Source organism: Schistocerca piceifrons, chromosome 1, assembly GCF_021461385.2.
Source record: "Schistocerca piceifrons isolate TAMUIC-IGC-003096 chromosome 1, iqSchPice1.1, whole genome shotgun sequence".
In the NCBI taxonomy this organism is placed as follows: Eukaryota; Metazoa; Arthropoda; class Insecta; order Orthoptera; family Acrididae; genus Schistocerca; species Schistocerca piceifrons.
In genome coordinates this window covers 839,011,268-839,035,185 of record NC_060138.1, presented here as the reverse complement: position 1 = coordinate 839,035,185, position 23,918 = coordinate 839,011,268, and the positions used below count along the sequence as shown (strand labels likewise).

Genomic DNA, 23,918 nt, shown 5'->3' with positions numbered 1-23,918 from the left:
GTCATTAATATATATTAAGAACCGCATAGGACCCAAGACCGAACCTTGCGGCACCCCATTCTTGATTGCTCCCCAGTTTGAGAAATCACCAGTTTTTTTGCATATTATGTGAACTGTTTACTTCAACTTTCTGCACTCTTCCAGTTAGGTATGATTTAAACCATTTGAGCACGGTCCCATTCATACCACAGTACTTGAGATTATCTAGAAGTATTCCATGATTTACACAATCAAAAGCCTTTGATAGATCACAAAAAATCCCAACGGGTGACTTACCAATATGACAGAGACGTGGGAGAAACCAATAAAATATTGGATTTATGCGTAAGTTGGTAGTGTTTTTCAATAAGATTAATAAACACAACAGATACAAATAACACAGACTTCACTCATCAATAATATGGTAATTTCCAAGAATGATTGCCTATCGAAGTCGCTGGGTACAAACGATACATATCGAACGTGCGATCGGAAATCGTTCATGCGACTCTAATGGCGGCCGTTATGAGTATGTTTACATTGGTCACTACAGCAACGCCAAAAGAAGAGCGATACAAAAATAAATGTAATTGCAAAGGAGAGGACTTATCTTACCCGTCGTCGTCGTTGTCGTCATGTGAAAGTCCATTACGGTGGTTTGGATGGATAATTTGAAAGAGTCGAACCATGTATTCTTCCTGATATGCTTTCGTTTTCCGGACTGTCCGCAATGAAATTGTAAGGGTATTTCAGCATCGAAACTGTTCTTACCAGGTTTTACACACTTCGCACCCCCACAGTCTACACAGTCCCTTCTTTCCTCGTCCGATAGTACTCAATATTTGCGATAAAAAGTCGAACAATTTTCTACGCTGGATAAACATTGAATTAGATTCTTCCATGTGAGAGAATCCGCTGAAAAACGTCAAGAAGACCAAACATTCCACTCACTAACGACATAAATCGCCTGGGTTTCCCTAGTAACTCACAAATAATTCGCGGAGGTATGTAATTTAGAGCAGGTAAGGGAACGACGGAAAACAGATAATAATGACGATCACAAATAATTGATCACAACGCCCGCCACCGGAGTCGCATGATCGATTTCCGATCGCACGTTCGATATGTACCGTTTGGACCCACCGACTTCGATAGGCAATCATTCTTGGAAAATACCAATAATATATCCTCCTTCACTATTTACAATAGTATGTCAACGTATTTACAATTTGTACAGAAACCAGATGGCAGTTATAAGAGTCGAGGGGCATGAAAGGGAAGCAGTGGTTGGGAAGGGAGTAAGACAGGGTTGTAGCTTCTCCCCGATGTTGTTCAATCTGTATATTGAGCAAGCAGTAAAGGAAACAAAAGAAAAATTCGGAGTAGGTATTAAAATTCATGGAGAAGAAATAAAAACTTTGAGGTTCGCCGATGACATTGTAATTCTGTCAGAGACAGCAAAGGACTTGGAAGAGCAGTTGAATGGAATGGACAGTGTCTTGAAAGGAGGATATAAGATGAACATCAACAAAAGCAAAACAAGGATAATGGAATGTAGTCTAATTAAGTCGGGTGATGCTGAGGGAATTAGATTAGGAAATGAGGCACTTAAAGTAGTAAAGAAGTTTTGCTATTTGGGGAGCAAAATAACTGATGATGGTCGAAATAGAGAGGATATAAAATGTAGACTGGCAATGGCAAGGAAAGCGTTTCTGAAGAAGAGAAATTTGTTAACATCCAGTATTGATTTAAGTGTCAGGAAGTCGTTTCTGAAAGTATTCGTATGGAGTGTAGCCATGTATGGAAGTGAAACATGGACGATAAATAGTTTGGACAAGAAGAGAATAGAAGCTTTCGAAATGTGGTGCTACAGAAGAATGCTGAAGATTAGATGGGTAGATCACATAACTAATGAGGAAGTATTGAATAGGATTGGGGAGAAGAGAAGTTTGTGGCACAACTTGACCAGAAGAAGGGATCGGTTGGTAGGACATGTTCTGAGGCATCAAGGGGTCACCAATTTAGTATTGGAGGGCAGCGTGGAGGGTAAAAATCGTAGAGGGAGACCAAGAGATGAATACACTAAGCAGATTCAGAAGGATGTAGGTTGCAGTAGGTACTGGGAGATGAAAAAGCTTGCACAGGATAGAGTAGCATGGAGACCTGCATCAAACCAGTCTCAGGACTGAAGACCACAACAACAACAATGTCAACGCAGACAAGAAATCATGTGGTTTTGGCCCGAAGAACTCGTCAAAACGGATTTGGAGCGCGTTTTTGGCTGGAAAGGAAGTCCATTTAAGGTTGTTCGATAGAGAGTGGAAAAGGAGAAAATCTGAGGAAGCAGCATCAGGCGAATAAGGTGGGGCAAAATGTGGACGGACGTTGCACCTCGAGGAAGCGATCTGTAGTGTCCCACATCGTCGCTGTTCCACCAGATCGATAACATTATCTTCTGTGGATGCACGCAGGTTTTTGTATGGGGGGGGGGGGGGGTTGCTGCTTTGTTTGGGCTCAACATCCCTTTCTTCTCCTTACGTTAGCATAAAAACACCGTTTTTCGTCGCCAATAATGAGACGGGATAGTTATGGTTGTAGTTGTTCACTAGCCAATTGCTGATAAGCAAGCGGAGATGCACGTATGGCCACGTGCTGCGTTTTTTACTTATAGCATGTGGTGCCAATACACCCAATTTTTAAACCTTCTTCATTGTATGCAAATGTCGTACGACGGTGGAACGCTCACAATTCATCACATTTGCCAGTTCTCAAGTACACTGACGTGGATCATTGTGGATTAATGCGTTTAAACGTTCTATATCAAACCCCAAAGGTCTTCCTGAACATAGAGAATCACTAATGTCAGAGCAATCCTACTTAAAACGATAAAACCATTTTCTTGCGGTGTGCTATCCAATGGAATCATCCCCATACACACTGCTGCTGTCACCCGCCTATTGATCTCAGACACAAGAATATTTCGGAAATGGTCCGACTTCCCCACTTGGCACTCCATTTTCTAGCGTCCATAGCTCCACTCATTATCTCCAAATGACAAAATGACAATATGTAAACTCAAATAGCAACAGTGAACCACAAATAAAAAAAAGACAATCGATAAATAAACCTATAGCAACCGGAACACCAGTGTGGAAAAAAACAAAAAAGGCGCTACGGACTTAATGCACCAACCTAACAATAACAGTACCTGTGACAGACTCCTTACGGTTTACTACACCTTGCTTCTGTAGTAATAACTTCACTTTAAACGAAAACCATATCTGCCGAGACACAACAGTCAAACTTCAGACTTTAAACAAAAAGCATATCTGCCGAAACACATCTTTCAAACTTGATTAAAGATTTCCTACATTTGGTTGATAACTCTAAAGGCCACTGAATGCAGACGATGGTATCTTCTAGTGACCCACGAAGTCCTTCACAAGGTACCACAGCACTGCAGTTCATTAATGGGAAATTTATCATTTAGGCGCCACCAATGTCTAAGAACTGTTTCCTGTGAAAAAAACTGGTTTGCAGTTCCCACCGTACTGTATTACTCATTTACTGATTTATTTATCGTATGGCATACATCTCTGTGCTTTTACACTTTACATACAATTTAATTGCAGTTTGACATCCGGACATTGAATACCATCAATAGCCTCCTCTGTTGCAGATAGGAAGTCGATGAAGGTTCCATTGTAAGTTCTAACTGGACATTCTTCCGCTATGTGCCGGATTGTTTGCTTTTTAGCACCGCACTTGCAATTTGGAGTTGGTATCTTTCCCAATTGTAGAGGGCATCAGCACCTCTTCCGTGGCTACTGCATATGCGGTCTAAAGTTTTCCACACTTTGCCTGACTTATTGAAGCATCCACAATCTCTGGAAACAATCCTAGCGAGAACACTGCTCACCAGAATGCCAAAGCTTCATGATAAATTAGAAACCCATACAGTAGTATTTTGTTTTACCTTGATGTACACTGTCATCCTTTGAAGTTTCTAAAAGTAGTATTTGCACATCGTGTACATTTCTTGCTATAAGAGGGCAATTTCTGCACCAAGAAAATAACTCAGAAACAGTTAATAAAATACAGCGATTACCCCTAAATGCTGTGTGTGATTAATATAAATGATCAACAACAGTTCGTGTACTCATGGCATGGTAAAGGGAAATTAACGCGTGATGTACATGCTATGATTACTCGAGAATACCAATCCTTAGCCCCTGAACAATGGTATAAGCTGGAAGTGCAGCTGTTGTACACCTTGCAAAAAAGTCCTAAATATTGTTTAATGGGACTTAACTAAAGGTAGTAAGCTGCTCAGTACATTCAGTTGATACCCTCATACTGCAGCATATAAGCCTTCAGCTAAGCGCTATCATGCACATGTACAGAAGAAATGGCTGGAACTTCTTGTTGCTGTGCAATGCAGTCAGATAACGTGGAGCTCAGTATGCCTAATAATACTCACTCTTTCCTATAGTATCAAACTCTAACCATTACGTCTGAGTGACTCATACACGTTCACACATTATACGTACAAATATATCATTTATGAGGGTGTAAATTGCGAGTTACACGAGAACGAGTCATGGATGCGTTTGGTGATCTGGAGAGAATTTTGCTAAAACTTGCTGTCAGATTAAAACGATTTGCCACACTGTGACGCGAACCAAAATTTTTCCTTGCCCTAGTACATCCATCTTACACATTTTTTCTGCAGTATCTTCTATTCCAAGAGACCTTGTCCCACAACGGATGTGGGAAAGCGTCTGTGAATTCTGGAGAGTAGGGGAGAGGTGCTGGCAGAAGCATTGCTATGAGTCCAGGCCAGGCCCTGAGTTATGTCTGGAGAGCTCTCTCGGTAAGACCATTGCAAAAGGCAAAGTTTCCAGTTTTTGTCTCGGTCCGGCTCATAGTTTTAAATTTGTAGTAAAATTTAAAACAGGGAGCAATTCACTGTAGAGTGTAAGACTCATACTGGATGCGTCTCTTAGTGGATTTGCCTCTTCCCCGTTCATGTAAAGATGCAGTCAAATGGAAACGATGCAGATGAAAATAAGTAATCTGTTTATTCTTTCAAAAGAAATCGTATTAACTTTTAATACATTTACTATACTCTGAGACAAGACGGTCAAAGCCTTTATGGAAAAATGTTTGCGGTTGCCTACACAACCATGATTATATTCAGTAGTGCTCCTCTTCGTCCGGAGCAAATCGTCGGCCACGAGTATCTGTCCTGATGGCTCCAGAGTATTGGAATGGCATGGAGAACGATTGGGACTGTATGTAAGACCTGTAAAGGCTTCCCATCGAAACTTATCCAGCGTAGCTGTAACTATCTTGGCTACATGTTGGCGGGCATTATGCTCCAACACAATGATAAAATTCATCAGCAATCCTGGGTGTTTCGATTTGATGGCGAACTTCAGTTTTTGCAAAATGCCCACCTATCGGTGTCCGTTACTTTTGGGGCCTTGTACCACAAAGTTAATGAGCAGCATTGGCTGCTAAATTTCTGTTATAAACTGCAAGCTAAAATTATAATAAATTAAGATAATAGTGGAAGCACAAATGCTAGACGTACAACATGCTTTTAGTAAAGGAAGATCATATTCCGACTTTAATTTCACTTTGGCACAAGCATCTGAGAAGAGAGAAGAATTTAGATTACCAGTTTATTACGTTTTTGTAGATTGTATAACGGCTTTCAAAAGGTAAACAGGAAAATGCTTTGGGAATCACTGAAGGAAATGGTAGTTCCAGCACACCTGATTGTGGCAATTATACAGAAATAATAAAATAAGGAACTAACTAAAAGAAATGGGACAGAATCTGCCGCTATTAATCAAGGAGTTGAACAACAATATCCACTGTATCCCATCATTCTTAATGATAATATTGACGATATTATTCGTAAATGGTTGACTATATTAGATCACACATTAAAATGAGATGATTTTAATTTCACCTCTTTACTAATTGATAATGACCAGCCTCTAGCAGGAAAAAATGAGAGAAAGATACATAAGTTGAGTCAAACTGACGCATCTCTACAGACAAACAAACGTTATATCATTTGAATGACTCGAACCCATAAGAGCCAAAACTGTTACGGATGGACAAACAATTAAGTAACTACGAAAGATTAAAACTGTTTTCTAGATATTTATATTTTCCGATCCTGATGATGTGGATCTAAGACTGGCGAGCTTCAGACATTTCTGTGGAACCGTACAACACACATTAAAATATGATACATGCAAAGGGATATGAATTAAACTTTACGAATTAATAACCTTGCCTTTGCTGTATCGTAACGAAGGCTGGACCCTAACATTATAAACATTATATCATTATACCAAATCGAATCATCAGAGGTGACATTCCTCCATTTTGTAGTGGGATATTCATTACTGGATTGTAAAAGAAACACTGATATTAGACAAGAATTGAACGTAGAACCTGTTACAACTACATACATAAAAACAGTTTTGCATAACATCGGTTCCGAGAGTTTCGGAACCTATACAGAAAATTGGAATAGAGATCAATATAAAATTATTTCCACCCTTTTCATTGCTCATGAAAACCACACATTGCATGTTGTACCGCCATACAGTGATCGGAAGTGATGGTCCAGACTGATGTACACACCAGTACCACTAATACCCAGTAGCATGTCCTCATGCATTAATGCATGCCTGTATTCGTCGTGGCATACTATCTCCAAGTTCATCAAGGCACTGTTGGTCCAGATTATCCCACTCCTCAACGGCGATTCAGCGTGATCCCTCAGAGTAGTTGGTGGGTCCCGTCATTCATAAACAGCTCTTTTCAATCTATCTCAGGCATGTTCGACAGGGTTCATGTCTGGAGAACATGCTGGCCACTCTAGTCGAGCGATGTCGTTATGCTGAAGGAAGTCATTCACAATATGTGAACGGTGGGGGTGCGAATTGTCGTTCATAAAAACAAATGCCTCGCCAATATGCTGCCGATATGGTTGCACTATCGGTCGGAGGATGGCATTTACGTATAGTACAGCCGTTACGGCGCCGTCCATGACCACCAGCGGAGTACGTCGACCCCACATAACACCGCTTCAAAACCTTGCTGAACTCGCTGGACTGTGTGTCTAAGGCGTTCAGCCTGACCAGGTTGCCTCCAAACACGTCTCCGATGGTTGTCTGGTTGAAGGCATATGCGACTCTCATCGGTGAAGAGAACATGATGCTGATCCTGAGCGGTCCATTCGGCATGTTGTTAAGCCCATCTGTACCGCGCTGCATGGTGTCGTGGTTGCAAAGATGGACCTCGCCATGGACGTGGGGAGTGAAGTTGCGAATCATGCAGACCATTACGAACAGTTTGAGTCGTAACACGACGTCCTGTGGCTGCACGAAAAGCATTATTCAACATGGTGGCGTTGCTGTCGGGATTCCTCCGAACCATAATCCGTAGGTAGCGGTCGTTCACTGCAGTAGTAGCCGTTGGGCGGCCTGAGCGAGGCTTGTCATCGACTGTTCCTGCCTCTCTGTATCGCCCCCGTGTCCGAAAAATATTGCTTTGGTTAACTCCGAGAGGCCTGGACTCTTCCCTTGTTGAGAGCCCTTCCTGGCACGAAGTAATATTGCGGACGCGATCGAACCGCGGTATTGACCGTCTATGCATGGTTGAACTACAGACAACGCTAGCCGTGCACCTCCTTCCTGGTGGAATGACTGGATCTGATCGTCTGTCGAACCCCCTCCGTATAATAGGCGCTGTTCATGCTTGGTTGTTTACACCTTTGGGCGGATTTAGTGACATCTCTGAACAGTCAAAGGGACTGTGTCTGTGATACAATATCCACATTCAACGTCTATCTTCAAGCGTTCTGGGAACTGGGGTGATGCAAAACTTTTTTGTGGTGTGTGTAACTGAAAAATGCACACTGTACTGGAAATACAATGTCCAAGGTACATGTGATAACAGGAACTAAAGCTGCAATGGTGTGTTACCCAGTAGGAAAGAGAAGCATTGAATGTCAAAGACAAGAAGTGAACAAACAGTTCTGTAGTGGAACAGGGCAAAAAGCCTATTCCTTGAAGAAAAGATGATGACGATGATGTACTTGTACGGTGATGCCATGGTGAAAGGGCTCACTGACACAACTTCCCAGCTTGTGTCACGCGTATTTAAAATCCTGCATTTAATTTAATCTGTGTGTTGCTGCAAATCCCTGTGAACAGACAATGTACGTGGTGATCCGTGGGCGCAGGTGGCACGGCTGGAGGAGACTAAGAGTCGCCTGGAGTCAGCACTTAACACAGCGGAGGAGCGGTGCGAAGCAGAGGAGCAGCGAGCGGAGCAGCTGGAGCAGGAGCTACAGAAGGCCACGGCAGAGGCTCGCGAGCTGGAGCGATCAGTACAGCAGCTCACAGACAAGGCCGCAGGCGAGTCAGCTCCCACTACTTTCCCATGGCACCAACAAACCTTAATGTATATTGTATTTTATGTATGTTTCTCTTTTTCCCTTTCCTGAATTTTTGCCTTTTTTCTTTTATCTTTACTTCCCACTGCAGTATAATAGAAGTATATACCCTTATTCATTCATTCTTTTCCGTGTCCGGTCAGCATTTCCAGAAGGTAGCAACTCTGATGGCCTTGTTGTTTCCCTCGATCAGGTCCTGTGTTGTGCAGGGTTGTTCATGTTGAGGACAAATTAACAGGTGGGCCAGGTCTTGTGTTGTTCCCCACTCGCAGGATGTATCTACATCAGCTGGAAGAATGCCCCATTTTCGCATGTTGGTCTTGCAAAAAGGAACGCCCACCTTAAGACGATTGAGCGATCTCCAAATAGGGTAGGGCAAGTCATTTCCTGGAGCTAACTTTTCCTTTGCAGGGTAGCTTGCTCTTCCACCTGGTGACGCAGTTAGACTCTGGTGTTCCCACTAGTGGTTGAGTCTTGGCGATGAAGCTCTTTCTCGACTTCAGTCGACGGTCTACAGCCTGATGATCATGCAGTGGATGTTAGGGATCATAAGTTTGCTTAGTCCTCTCTACATCAGCAGCAACAGCCCTTCTAATAGTGGGGGGAGCCATTCCAGCAATTGGGTAGATTTTATCGACTGGAGTTGGCTCCGTACATCCCGACAAGATTCGGACGGTCTCTTTGATTGCAATATTAACCTGTTTGGCGTGAGTGGATGCACTCCATACAAGGCCGGCCGTTGTGGCCGAGCAGTTCTATGCGCTACAGTCTGAAACCGCGCGACCGCTACGGTCGCAGGTTCGAATCCTGCCTCGGGCGTGGATGTGTGTGATGTCCTTAGGTTAGTTAGGTTTAAGTAGTTCTAAGTTCTAGAGGACTGATGACCTGAGAAGTTAAGTCCCATAGTGCTCAGAGCCATTTGATTTTGAACTCCACTCAGGTGAACATACTCTACAGCGGACACACACAAAGCAAGAGCCTAAATTCTCAGGACCGGAGGACTTGCTCCCCAGGCAGTGGATGTGAGCTTCCTCAAGATGTTATTCCGTGAACTAACTTTCAGCCTGGTGTTATGGCAATGTTTCTTGAAGGACAGAGTTCGGTCAAGGGTAACATCCAGATATACTGGTGCTGAACAATGCTCCAGTCGTTTGCCTTGCCATGTAACGTCCAGTTCCCGCCGAGCTTCTCTACTCTTCAATTGAAATGCGCACACCTGAGTCTTGTTGGGATTTGGCTTTAGATGATTGGCTTTGTAGTAGGAGCCAAGCGTATCTAGCGCAGAAGTCAACCTTTCATCTACTTCTTCAAACGTCTTTCCTTGAGCAGCCACTGCAGTATCGTTAGCATAGATGAAAAGCCTGGAATTTTCCGTTATGGGCTGGTCATTAGTTTAAACATTGAAGAGCACAGGGGCGAGCACACTGCCTTGAGGTAAGCCATTCTTTTGTATGCGCCATCTGCTCTTCTTGCCATGGAGAGAGACTTGGAATATTATCGAGGTTGTAGCCTCTCCTCCACTGACCACTGTTGAAGGATGCCGGCAGCTCTGGATCATGAATTAGCTGAAGATCATTACTCTCTGTCCAGGTCTCTAGTTTTTCACCGTTGGTATCTGATTTTGGGGATCCCCATGATGTGCTTCGGCGGTTGTAATCGCCAAGGATGAAGTTTACGTTCTGGTGGTTAATGTTGTTACGTGCTTCAAACGAGAAGTCGACATTCTGAGGCTTGTATATAGAAGTAGCGCAGAAGTGTGGCTTACATACTGAAAGAATCTCGATGTCATCCCTCTCGGTCTTCAAAGTTGGTGTGATATTTAGGTTTGGTCTGCTGAAAATGGCACTACCGTATTTATCATGGGGCCGTTCCAGAACAAGTCCCTTATAATACAGGGCGTTTCATATAAAATTAAGCTACTTCACTGGATCATAATTTCTCTCCAAAAGCTCATAGAGTTGTTTTAATGACCTCAGTAGCTCTGGACGAGTCAGAAGTACCACCCATTGTTGGCAAGTCGAGCGTTGTTTCTTCCCATGAGGTCGTTACTTCAGTGTAGTTCCGCTCTTGTTCGGCTCGTGTTAGTTCGTCGTCGTCTCGTCGGTCACGGTTTTTGAAGTCTGTGAATGGGTACTTCCGAGCGTGTGACGATAACGAGCAAGTTAGTGAACCGTTTGCAGTCTTTAGCTGGCAGAAACATGCAGTACACAATTAGGGATAAGGTTTTCATTGTGAAAATATGTTGTAAGACATACTCATTCACTACAACATAATGGACATTCTGGAGAGAATTCAATGTGCACGATGCTCTAACAAAGGCAAAAAAGCTGGAGACAACTGGTGTACTGAACAATGACAGTAGCAAACATTGATTGCATTGATTACGAAAGTTACTAATAATGTTCGAAGACTCTTGGAGAACTCTCCAAGGAAATTGTTGCACCGATTGAGCCCAGAGGCGCATTTCATATGGCACATGTCAGAGAGCTGCAAAAAAATCTGTATTGCGACCTTACAAATGGTTCAAATGGCTCTAGGCACTATGGGACTTAACACCTGAGGTCATCAGTCCCCTAGACTTAGAACTACTTAAACCTAACTAACCTAAGGACATCACACACATCCATGCCCGAGGCGACCGTAGCAGCAGCGTGGTTCCGGACTGCGCCTAGAATCGCTCGGTCACCACGGCCGGCAGCGACCTTACAGAGTGCATCTGATGCAAGCATTGCAACGAACAGATCACGAGAAAAGAACGCGTTTCTATTGATGATTTGAAGGGTTTATTATTCAACGTCCACACTGTATCTCCGTAACTTCGTTTACACATGAGGTATGGTTTCAACTGTCAGGTTAATCAACATACAAAACAGCAGATACTGGACAGGTGCAAATCCCCATTCATCCATGAAACATCACTGAATGATGTCAGCTTCTAGGATTGTTGGCCCCATTTTCTTTGATACGACCGTAGCCACTAAAGTTTGCACAGGCACCTTCAGTACAGATAGAAGGACGTAGATCTTACGGAAGGTTATTTCCAACACGATGGAGCAACGTGTTACACGCCAATCGCTTCCATGCAACTTCTAACCAGTTTCTTCTGTAACTGAATAATCTCAAAAAATTTGTGCCACCCCCGGATTTTTTCTTGTGGGGGTATCTTAAAACTCAAGTATACAACAATAGACTACCGACAACTGCAGAACTCCATGATGTAATTACACACGAAATAAGCAACGTTGGCGACGATACACTTCAAGCAGCGTTGCAGAATATAGTGAAACGAGTACAGCTGTGCATCGATGTTGGTCGAGGACACTTACAAGATTTGCCATGAGAACTCTGTATGTTTGTAGGTAATCTTCCAATTGTGTATTATCATCTCCCAAAATTGCAAATGAGTCCCATTACTGGTTCAAATGTTATAATTCATTAAAGTAGTTATATGAATCTCACTGTATTATGCCATTAGTTGTTACATAAAAATATGCTAGTCTACATGTTGAGGATAGGACAGTGAGTCTGATGTATAATCTTAGAATGGCTAAACGAATTCTGTGAAGCACAATGTAATACGTAACGAAGCATGTGGTAAAAAGTTATTCAAGGAATTCAAGTTAACTAGGTGATAACTTTCTTATATGGAATGGTACTTTTTGGATACTTGCTCTCAAAAATTTCCAGAAATTCTACAAGCACCTTTCAAAACGTTTGCCTCGTGTCAGTGCGTAGCAGTAGTCCAGTAGTAAGTGAATGAGAATTGGGAATAGGTAAGGGAATTCCAAATTTTTATCCTGTGCAACGTTCTAGTGGAGGTGGCTTACCATTGCATGCCTCTGATGTTTTATGAAGCGTCAACTGTTATAAGTGATGTGTAGATAACTGTGTAGAAGTCTTCTACAGTGCGGTATCGTGTTTGCACGGTTATGGACGAAATTGGAATGGTATAACCCGATGCTGGCATATAACCTACTCCTCCTAAATAGCACCAAGGAGGTTATTGAGCTTAACATCTGCATCCAATGGAAAACTCATGATTCCCTCCCTCCATTGAAAAGTGTGGAGAGATTTTGAATTTAATCCGGAACATTGGTGTATAGGCTGGGGCTCGGGAACTTCACGTCACCGCATTTCTCCCATTATTGGCTGCATATTGGCGCTGAAAATTTCTTCCATGACGCGAACTCGAACTGGCTGTTTTTGAGACGAGCAGTCAGGCAGAAAGCGTGCTGTGGCGAATTAGACTACTGAGGGGGTAATATATGAGAACAACAATAAATATAAAATTTAAAAATTTTGAACTGTGTGATAATATCTTGTGCGACATGGAACATTCACAGTCTGTCTGGAAGTTTCCAGCTAATTTTATTTAGAACACAGCCAACCCTGCACTTTTCGAGATTTTAGAGATGGCTGCATCACACTGGTAGATCAGTATCTCTAATGATTAAAAGTGTATGGTTGCAAAAGTAAAACAACCACCAATGTTCTGGAGTAAATTCGAAACCTCTCCACACTGTTTGATGGAGAGAGGACATTTAAAACTACTGATCGTGATCCTGAGGATATTAAGCTCAATCACCTCCTTGTTACTATTGACGAAGAGTAGGTTATATGCCAGCATCGAGTTTGACAGTTCCAATTGCATCCATAATAATGCAGACACAACACTACACTGTGGAAGTCCTCTACACAGTCATCTACACATCACGGATAACACTTGACTCTTCATAAGACGTCAGAGGTAGGAAATGGTAAGCCACCTTCACTAGAATCTTGCACAGGAGAACAATGTGGAATTCCCTTGTATATATGGTTCTCGAGCGAGACGTCGGATGTCATAGTGCAAACTGCACAATATTTCGTCAGCGCAACTGGCCGACATCTTCAGGTGCGACGAACACACTGCTAAGGCAGGATCAGGGCCCCCTATTTATGCCAGTTTTAGGCAGGAAGTGCGTATGCGTGGAGGCGCCAAATTCGATGGCCAATAGCGACGATATCAGCTGGTAGCTGGAAGGACAGTAACGCCACCTACAGGATGAAGAACCAAATACTTCGGCGCACGCGCGGAGGCTGCCGCCGCTGCTCTGCGCTGTCATCGGCCGCCCCAGCGACCTCTGTCGGAAGCCGCAAGCGCAGAGGCTGCCGCTGTTACTCTGCGCTGCCATCGGCCGCCCCAGCGACCTCTGACGGAAGCCGCAAGCAAAACTGCGCGTCCACGTAGGCGCCTTGATTATTCTCCCGTTGTCAACAGAATATTTATGTTGCTGGCGAATCGTCTTCAGTCTTATGACCAATAGTATTCCTCTCTGCTCGAAGCGACTTCAATATGGCCAGTGCTGGATCCCAAGCTGTACTAAGCTGAAAGCCTGTGTCTCTGTTTACAAGATTCGTCGAGCTATGTATTTCCACTGCTTCCTCAATAACACTGTCCCACTTATCTACCGCCAATCCTCATTCACTTAGTATGAGGCTTGCCTGTTACGCACTGGCAGGAAGTAAACATTTTGAAGGGTGCACCATTATGCTTACGGAGTGACTGGATATTTTTGAAAGCAACTATCAACAAAATATCACTACTTATAAGGAATTATCATCGAGTTAAATTACATTCTTTGACTGTTTAAATTCCTTGTCTACAGTGTAGTAAGTATAGTGAAAATATTATACACAAGAGGGAAACAATCACCGTGGACAACGCTGTATATCATCCCCGCTACTTCACAGGCATAGTCTTGATCAGCGATGGTTAGCAGCAAGATTTCAGTGCAATAGTAAGCTTTATTGAATATTGTGAAGGCAAAATGTAATACAAGTTTTACTATAGTAGATACTTTTCCACATAATGCGGGGCATCCGAGCAGAAGACCCATAGAATGTATCTATTAAGCTACAGGATACAAGATAGAGCCTTCTGTGATATGACGACTAAATTCAGCAAATAACATAGGGCTGTAAAAACGTAACGTGATCGGAGGAACCTCAGAATCGGTTAGAAGTAGAGTACAAGCTCAGATGCACTAACGTGATGGAGGTATCAGACGCTGACTTGTCATAGAAACCATTTGCCAATCGCCTCAGACAACTTAGGGAAATTGCAAAGACCCTAAATGGGACGCGCCGAATGTGAAACCTGTGTCTTGAGAAGTGCATCGCCTTGCTCAGATTGTACATTATAATCTGTCCCATACAAGTGTGTGGCTTAACTAGTGTTAGGAATAGGGTCCACTGGTATTCCGTCAAAAGTCAGCTGATAAAATTAGTATGGGTACTTCTTGGAGATGCCCTCGAATTCCGTCTACGATTCATGAACCATAAAATACTGGGACATTCTATTAGGAAAACACAACGCCTTAGCGAACAAGGGTGGTGCACATTTCGTCTTGAAGAGCATTCTGAATCAGTTTGACCACCGACCTAGTCACCGAATTTGCGAGTTATGAACACTCGCGTGACGTATACTCATTTGCCTAATTCATTATTGTGGAGATGACAGAATTTTGAGAATCTGTCTCAGCAGAAGTCATCAGTTCACACAACGAAGTCGTTATCATGATTAATCTATATAGTTTATTTGGAATTGTATTCTGAATACGTAATGTGGTACTGCACGCAGCTGGAGGAGGGGTCTTTGGGGACAATGAATACTAGAACGAACTTCGTGTAGCTCAACCTCAAGCGCACAACACCGTTAGATGCCACACAAAAATATGAGGATAATTAACACTATGGCAACGCCATAGTGGTGTGAGCGGAATAGCGGCCAACGGCCGGCGACACCGCAGTGGTGTCGTCTGCATGGTATCGCTCAGTGGCCAGCGACACCACAGTGATGTCGTGAGCATACTATCGCGCAGTGGCCTGCAGCAGCACTTTATTATCATTTGCATTCTGTTGGTGTTTTGTTTAGGTAGAAATAAGTTACACACGTCAACAAGTTTTATGTTTTTATAAGTACTTGTGCCCTTTCATCATGGCGGACGAAAGAGACAATAGGATTATTTACGATGAATGCGCGGACGTCTCATCTGACGTTCCGGGCGACTTGGCCGGTTGGGAAGAAGACATTGGATATCAAAAAAAGAAAGTGAACCAGTATCGTAGGAAGATAGTGAAATACGACCAAGAAGAATTCGGCGAACGCAACGGTTGCCAACTGATTCGGCTGAATCAGACGAAGAAGACAGTGCACAGTGGTCAGACTTTGATATACCGAGGACCAATAATAAATTTGAAGGATCCCTGGGTCCAAACATATTTCCCAAAGATACACAGAGCGTCGAGGATATCGTAGAATTATATATTTTGAACGATCTAATTGAGTATATTAGCAACGAAACCAACAAGTACTACAGTCAAAATTGCAATAGAATTAAACTGGATTAAAAAGTGCTAAATTTGTCGACGTTACGGGACCCGAACTTAGAAAATGCTTTGGGCTTGCTATCCTTATAGAAATTGTAAGTGAAGCATGAATCGATGATTTTGGTCAACGAATCCGTTGATAGACACACCGATATTTCGCAAAACGATGTCCCGCAACCGATCAGACAAATATTATCATTTTTACATTTTTCCGACAGCAACAATAAACCGGATAGCGCCGACCGGCTTGTCAAAGTGCAATTCGTAGCCGATTATTTTTCCAAAAAGTTTAAAGAAACGTTTAATCTAAGTCAAAACATCTCAATTGATAAAGAATTATTATACGGTTAAATTTTAAAGTATACAATCCGTCGAAAATTACGAAATACAGCATACTCATTCGGATGCTGTGTGATTCGAGTACGGGTTACATTTCCTCATTCAAGATATATTCTGGTGCTGGACAGCCTTTAGCAAAAACAGTGGTGGAACTATTGACACTGTAATGGTCGCCTAGTCGTAATATTGCTATAATCGCACTATTTCACTCCCATTTACGGAGCTTGTTAGCACTTGATGTTATGTTGGCGCCATTAAAATGCATTGTGGTAATCGCTGCTGCTTGCTGGATCGCTGCTGTGTCTCGATGTTGATGCTGGCTCTAAATCTGGTTGTCTAGGGATAAAAGAGATGAGGTCCCGTGTTTTTTATGTGCTTTTGATGATAAATAACGAGCGAAACCAACAAATATCTAAAATTCAAATATTTATTACTCTGGTGGCCATCTCAATTCCACTGTCCACCAAAGACAATGACACAACACAAAGTAGTACTTCATTTACATGTTCTTTGCATTGTTTATCCACCTCGAACAATAACACACATACACACCTTGTGACATTCCGACTGCGTTCCCGACCCTTCTTGCTGCTTGTATTTATAACCTTGTCAAAGAACTACTAAAAAGAAATGTAGTTTATAACTCACATGTACATCTGTTATCTTAATTTTTGCAGAAAAGTTATTAATTTATATCAAGTGACATAATTTGACAGGTTATTAAAATGACAGACAGATTTGTTGACATGACAGAATAATTCTTTGTTACAAAAAGGCCGTTTTTTAGAAGTTTGTCAATTGACTTCTCTAATTTGCATAAATAAGTAAATAACATGAATTATTAAGAATTACATTGGTTTTCGTCTAAAATAGGAGTGTTTACGTGAATACTGAGTGAAAACGGTCCTAGTGAACAAATAGGTTTCACTGGATGATTTTTATTTAAGGAGATCCAAAATACCTAAGTTGGGCACTATTTTTCGTACTTCATATTAATTATTTAAGATGAACTTAGTGTTTTTACATGATGACATTAGCTGTATCAGTGATCAAGTGGTATTAATTTTTGTGTGGGTCAGTTATTCAGTATAATTTAATGGGTTGACTGTTTACGATGGTGGTGGTGGTTAGTGTTTAACGTCCCGTCGACAACGAGGTCATTAGAGACGGAGCGCAAGCTCGGGTTAGGGAAGGATGGGGAAGGAAATCGGCCGTGCCCTTTCAAAGGAACCATCCCGGCATTTGCCTGACACGATTTAGGGAAATCACGGAAAACCTAAATCAGGATGACTGGAGACGGGATTGAACCGTCGTCTTCCCGAATGCGAGTCCAGTGTGCTAACCACTGCGCCACCTCGCTCGGTGACTGTTTATGGAGACATGTTATGCAATCATTGTTAACATACACAATAACTTTTCTATAATCATAATTGCTCGTTAAATTGGTTGAATTTGGAGGGTATCACATACTTCGGTAAAGTAAAGCGTTTAATAGGTACCGTTACAACACCTTGTGATGGAATGTGGCATCACCTCTGCATGGATAATTATTGTTAACAGTGTAGAACTTGCAGAGAAGTTACTTGAAAAGAAAATTCGAGTTTGTGGAACGATACGGCAAAATAGAGGATTTCAGGAAAACTAAAGCGCGCAAAAGTCAATGTGTTTGAAGCTCGTCAGCAACGGAAAGGTGACAAGTGGCCGGCGACAAACCAAGTAATCCGAACTAGCGCTGCCGGCGTCAAGGGAATAAATTTGTACGAGACGTGCGGACGGCAAAGTGTTAATTGATCGATCCTGTGCCTGTGTTCCACGTAACTGTAGGCGGACGACGAGCTATCGTGCTCTTCTTCCGTGTGCACGCTAACCGCTGCAGTCCAATGTCCATCGCAATTCAGCAACTTGAGCCTACTGAGTAACACATGGTAGAGTGCATTCTTGCTACATACTGCTCTTGCAATTCGACAGTAGGTACAACGCTTCAATTGCATTGTTTTGTCACTATGTTTCCACGCGCCCTTCATTATTCTCTGCAGTAGTACGCAGCTGTCATTCATAGTTTCAACTTCAGTTCATGCTGGCGCTGTGGTTTCTCAGTGTCCTCGCTTTTAACGTCGCAAACACTACTAACATACAATTACAAACTTTGTACGCGTATGTAAACATAATTCCTTGAAATAATTCTTAATTAGAATATTAACATCGTTATCCTGTTCTTGTTACCATGCATTTAACGCTCCATAAGATTCAAATACTTATTTTTAACATCTACGAACGCTTGACTTTACACTCTTGTTGTGTCAAAGTATAATTTAACAGTTAACAAATACAGAATTGTTCATACTTTACTGTTACAATTTTATTTTAACAGATCAAGCGAAGATCATACGCCGACTACAAGACAAGCTAGCAAAGAAGAAAGAGGAACTGAAGAATTTAAAAAACGTAAGTTTCGCACATTTTACAGTTTTAGTAATTATTGAAATTGTAGTGCTTTGAACTTTCTTTCCATGCAGTTCCATCTTCGTTATATGTAAATGCGCGTAACTGAAAATGATATCTCCCTGCCTCATATACACTCCTGGAAATTGAAATAAGAACACCGTGAATTCATTGTCCCAGGAAGGGGAAACTTTATTGACACGTTCCCGGGGTCAGATACATCACATGATCACACTGACAGAACCATAGGCACATAGACACAGGCAACAGAGCATGCACAATGTCGGCACTAGTACAGTGTATATCCACCTTTCGCAGCAATGCAGGCTGCTATTCTCCCATGGAGACGATCGTAGAGATGCTGGATGTAGTCCTGTGGAACGGCTTGCCATGCCATTTCCACCTGGCGCCTCAGTTGGACCAGCGTTCGTGCTGGACGTGCAGACCGCGTGAGACGACGCTTGATCCAGTCCCAAACATGCTCAATGGGGGACAGACCCGGAGATCTTGCTGGCCAGGGTAGTTGACTTACACCTTCTAGAGCACGTTGGGTGGCACGGGATACATGCGGACGTGCATTGTCCTGTTGGAACAGCAAGTTCCCTTGCCGGTCTAGGAATGGTAGAACGATGGGTTCGATGACGGTTTGGATGTACCGTGCACTATTCAGTGTCCCCTCGACGATCACCAGTGGTGTACGGCCAGTGTAGGAGATCGCTCCCCACACCATGATGCCGGGTGTTGGCCCTGTGTGCCTCGGTCGTATGCAGTCCTGATTGTGGCGCTCACCTGCACGGCGCCAAACACGCATACGACCATCATTGGCACCAAGGCAGAAGCGACTCTCATCGCTGAAGACGACACGTCTCCATTCGTCCCTCCATTCACGCCTGTCGCGACACCGCTGGAGGCGGGCTGCACGATGTTGGGGCGTGAGCGGAAGACGGCCTAACGGTGTGCGGGACCGTAGCCCAGCTTCATGGAGACGGTTTCGAATGGTCCTCGCCGATACCCCAGGAGCAACAGTGTCCCTAATTTGCTGGGAAGTGGCGGTGCGGTCCCCTACGGCCCTGCGTAGGATCCTACGGTCTTGGCGTGCATCCGTGCGTCGCTGCGGTCCGGTCCCGGGTTGACGGGCACGTGCACCTTCCGCCGACCACTGGCGACAACATCGATGTACTGTGGAGACCTCACGCCCCACGTGTTGAGCAATTCGGCGGTACGTCCACCCGGCCTCCCGCATGCCCACTATACGCCCTCGCTCAAAGTCCGTCAACTGCACATACGGTTCACGTCCACGCTGTCGCGGCATGCTACCAGTGTTAAAGACTGCGATGGAGCTCCGTATGCCACGGCAAACTGGCTGACACTGACGGCGGCGGTGCACAAATGCTGCGCAGCTAGCGCCATTCGACGGCCAACACCGCGGTTCCTGGTGTGTCCGCTGTGCCGTGCGTGTGATCATTGCTTGTACAGCCCTCTCGCAGTGTCCGGAGCAAGTATGGTGGGTCTGACACACCGGTGTCAATGTGTTCTTTTTTCCATTTCCAGGAGTGTAGAAGAGCGTTGACTCCGTATACCAAAGAACAAGTGTTACCAATCCCCTAAAGTATAGTATGTACTGTCAATGCGAGTGATGTACATTTCACTAGAGGTATTTTTGACGAGAAAACTTTAAACGATCTATCGAAAATGTTAAGTGGCGCATTTAATTTATTTAAGAGTCCCCTGAGTTTTATATGCTCTCTGTTTTGGTCATCGTCTCTTTATTTTGCTGCCCAAATAACAAAAGTCACCTACTCTCGCTTCTTAATCTAGCCTCTGAGCAACACTTTATTTAATTCTACTACATTGCATTTCTGTTATTTTACTATTGTTGATATTCATATTGTAAACTCTTTTCAAGACAGTGTCAATTCCGTCCAACTGATCTTCCAACTTCATTGTCGTCTCTGACAAATGTACGATTTCATCAGCAAACTTAAAAGTTTTTCCATTACAGACTTTTTTACTACACTCGACCACATTTCTCACACTTGAATGTTCGACGAGCTATGATTATTTCGTTGCTCGACCGGAGGGCCACACTTAATTGTGTAAGTGCTGAAGCACGAAGGGCACTCACAGAGGGAATGGTTGATTTACAGAAAGCTTTTGACACTTTGATTGGAAAATATTCTTTGAAACTGTGAAGTTAGCAGAAATAGAACATATGGACCTAAAGATCATCTACAGCTTGTGCAGAAACCAGATTGAAGTTACAAGAGTGAGACAAGGCTGTACCCTATGCCGGATGTTATACAGTCTGTACTTGAAAAAGCAGTTAAGAATTCCAAAGAAAAATTTGCGGATAGAACTACTGTTCACGGAACAAAATAAAGAATTTGACGCTTACCTACGACTCCGTAATTCTGTCAGAGACTGAAAACGACTTGGAATATCAGTTAAACGCTACCGACGGTGCCTTCAAAAGAGGTTGTTGTTGTTCTTGTGGTCTTCAATTCGAAGGCTGTTTTGATGCAGCGCTGCATGCCACTCTATCCTGTGCAAGGCTCTTCATCTGCGAATATCTACTGCAACATACGTCCTTCTGAATCTGCTTAGTGTATTCATCTGTTAGTGTCCCTCTACGATCCCCCCCCCCCACTCCACCCTCCCGCTCCCTTGCCCGCCCACGCTTCCCTTCAATACTAAATTGGGGATCCCTTGATGCCTCAGAGTGTGGTCTGCCAACCGAACAACTCTTCTAGCCAGGTTGTACCACAAATTTCTTTTCTCCCCAGTTCTGTTCAGTATCTCCTCATTAGTAACGTGATCTACCCACATAATCTTCAGCATTTGTCTGTAGCACCACATTCGAAAGCTTCTATTCTCTTCTTGTCTAAGCTATTTATCGTCAATGTTTCACTTTCATACATGCCTACACTCCATATAAATACTTTCAGAAAAGACTTCCTGACGCTTAAATTTATCCTCGATGTTATCAAATTTCTCTTCTTCAAAAACGCTTTTCTTGTCAGAGCGAGTCTATATTTTATGTCCGCTCTACTTCAGCCATCGTCAGTTTATTTTGCTGCACTGAAAGCAAAATTCATCCACACTCATATCCTAATCTAATTCCCTCAGCATGAACTGACTTAATTAGACTACACTCCATTACCCTCGTTTTGCTTATGTTGATGGTCATCTTGTATCCACCCTTCAAGGCACTGTCCATTCCGTTCAACTGCGCTTCCAAGTCCTTTGATGTCTCTGACAGTCCTCTGCCTCGTGATGACTGGGTGTTGTGTGATGTCCCATAGTGCTCAGAGCCATTTTTTTCTCTGACAGTATTTCAATGTCATCGGCAAAACTGAAAGTTTATATTTCTTCCGCCTGAACTTTAATTACAACTCGAAATTTTTCTGTGATTTCCTTTACTGCTTGCTCAATGCGCAAATTGAATAACATCGGAGATAGGCTACAGCCCTTCTCAGCCACTGTTTCCCCTTCGTGTACCTCGACTCTTATTACCGGTATCTGGTTTCTGTACAAGTTGTAAATAGCCTTTTGCTTCCTGCATTTTACTGCTGCTATCTTCAGAATTTCAAAGGGTGTAATAAAGTGAACTTTGTCAAAAGCTTTGTCTAGGTCTACAAATGCTATGACGTAGATTTGCCTTTCCTCAATCTATCTTCTAAGAAGTCTTCTTAGAAGTCGTAGGGTCGTTACTGCCTCGAGTGTTCCTACATTTTTCCAGAATCCAAACTGATTTTCCCTGAGGTCGACTTCTACCAGTTTTTCATTCTTCTGTAATGAATTCGTGTTAGTATTCTGAAACCGTGACTTACTAACTGACAGTTCGATGATTGTCACATCTGTCAGCACCTGTTTTTTTTTTTTTTTTTTTTTTTTTGGAATTATTATTTTCTATTTGAAGTCTAAGGGTATTTCGTCAGTCTCATACATCTTGGTTAACAAATGGAAGAGTTTTGTCATGTTTATAAGACGTATATCAACAAAAGTAGAATAAGAGTAATGGAATGTAGTGGAGTCGAATCAGGCGATGCTGAGGGAACTGGGTGAAGAAATGAAACACTAAAATTAGTCGACGAGTTTCGTTATTTTGGCAGTGAAATAAGTTACGATGGCAGAACAAGAGAGGATGTAAAGTGCAGAGTGGCAGTAGGAAAGAAAGCGATTTTGAGAATGAGAGATTGAAGTGTCGACAAGTCTTTTCTGAAAGTATTTGTTTGGAGTGTAGCTTTGTGTGGAAGAGAATAGTAAGCTTTGAGATGCTGTGATACAGAGGAATGTTGAAGATTAGACGGGTAAATTGCGTAGCTTATGAGGAGGTAATGAATTGGATTGGGGAAAAATGAAATTGTGGTATGGCTTGAATAAAAGAAGGGACCGGTTGACAGGACGCAGCCTGAGGCACGACGGAGACGCAAAGTCGGTAACGCGAGGGAGAGGGGGAGGGTGGAAATTATGGATGGAGGTCAGGGGTTGACTACTGTGAGCAGGGTCAGATGAATGTGCCTTGCGGTTGTTATGTAGCGGTGAAGATGCTTTCAGTGGACAGATTAGTGTCGAGAACTGTATAAGACCAGTCTTCCGACTGAATAGCGCAGCAACAACGACAGCAGCAGCGACAGAAGTCAAGACGCAAGGTCGTATCCCCACAACGTGCCTAAATGTCGCCAGGAGGCGTCGACGGCGCAATCTTCGCTGGCGAGCGCGCGGCTGGAGGCGTCGCGGCTGCAGGAGGAGCTGGCCGAGTCGCGCGCCGAGGCGGCGGCGGTGCGCGCCACGCTCGCCTCCCGCGACGTCGAGCTGCACGAGCTGCGCGGCGTGCGCCGGGAGATCGCCAGGCTCTCCGCCAAGCCCGACGCCACCGCCTCCTGACCGGTGAGCCCACACCAAGAAGAAATGCATATGATAAACGGGTATTCATTGGACAAATATACTATACTACAACTGACATGTGATGACATTTTCACGTAATTTGGGTGCATAGATCCTGAGAAATCAGGCAGTAATAACGGCCTGGGCATTGAGTCAAATAGAGCTTGGATGGCTTGTACATGTACAGCTGCCCATGCAGCTTCAACACGATACCACAGTTCATCAAGAGTAGTGTCTGGGGTATTGTGACGAGCCAGTTGCTCGGTCACCATTGGCCAGACGTTTTCAATTCGTGAGAGATCTGGACAATGTGCTGGCCAGGGCAGCAGTCGAACATTTTCTGTATCCAGAAAGGCCCGTACAAAACCTGTAACATGCGGTCGTGCATTATCTTGCTGAAATGTAACGTTTCGCA

At 43.4% G+C, this 23,918-nt stretch overlaps 1 protein-coding gene across 1 annotated transcript in view; it reads left to right on the top strand.

The window, feature by feature from the left end:
• LOC124775530 overlaps window positions 1-23,503 on the top strand; it is a 174,736-nt gene extending 151,233 nt beyond the window's left edge. The window contains exons 11-13 of the mRNA XM_047250364.1: window positions 8,223-8,426; window positions 18,546-18,619; window positions 23,225-23,503. Of these exons, the coding sequence (XP_047106320.1) occupies window positions 8,223-8,426; window positions 18,546-18,619; window positions 23,225-23,503 (557 nt within the window). The remainder of the gene's footprint in view (window positions 1-8,222; window positions 8,427-18,545; window positions 18,620-23,224) is intronic.
• The last annotated feature ends 415 nt before the right edge of the window (window positions 23,504-23,918 follow it).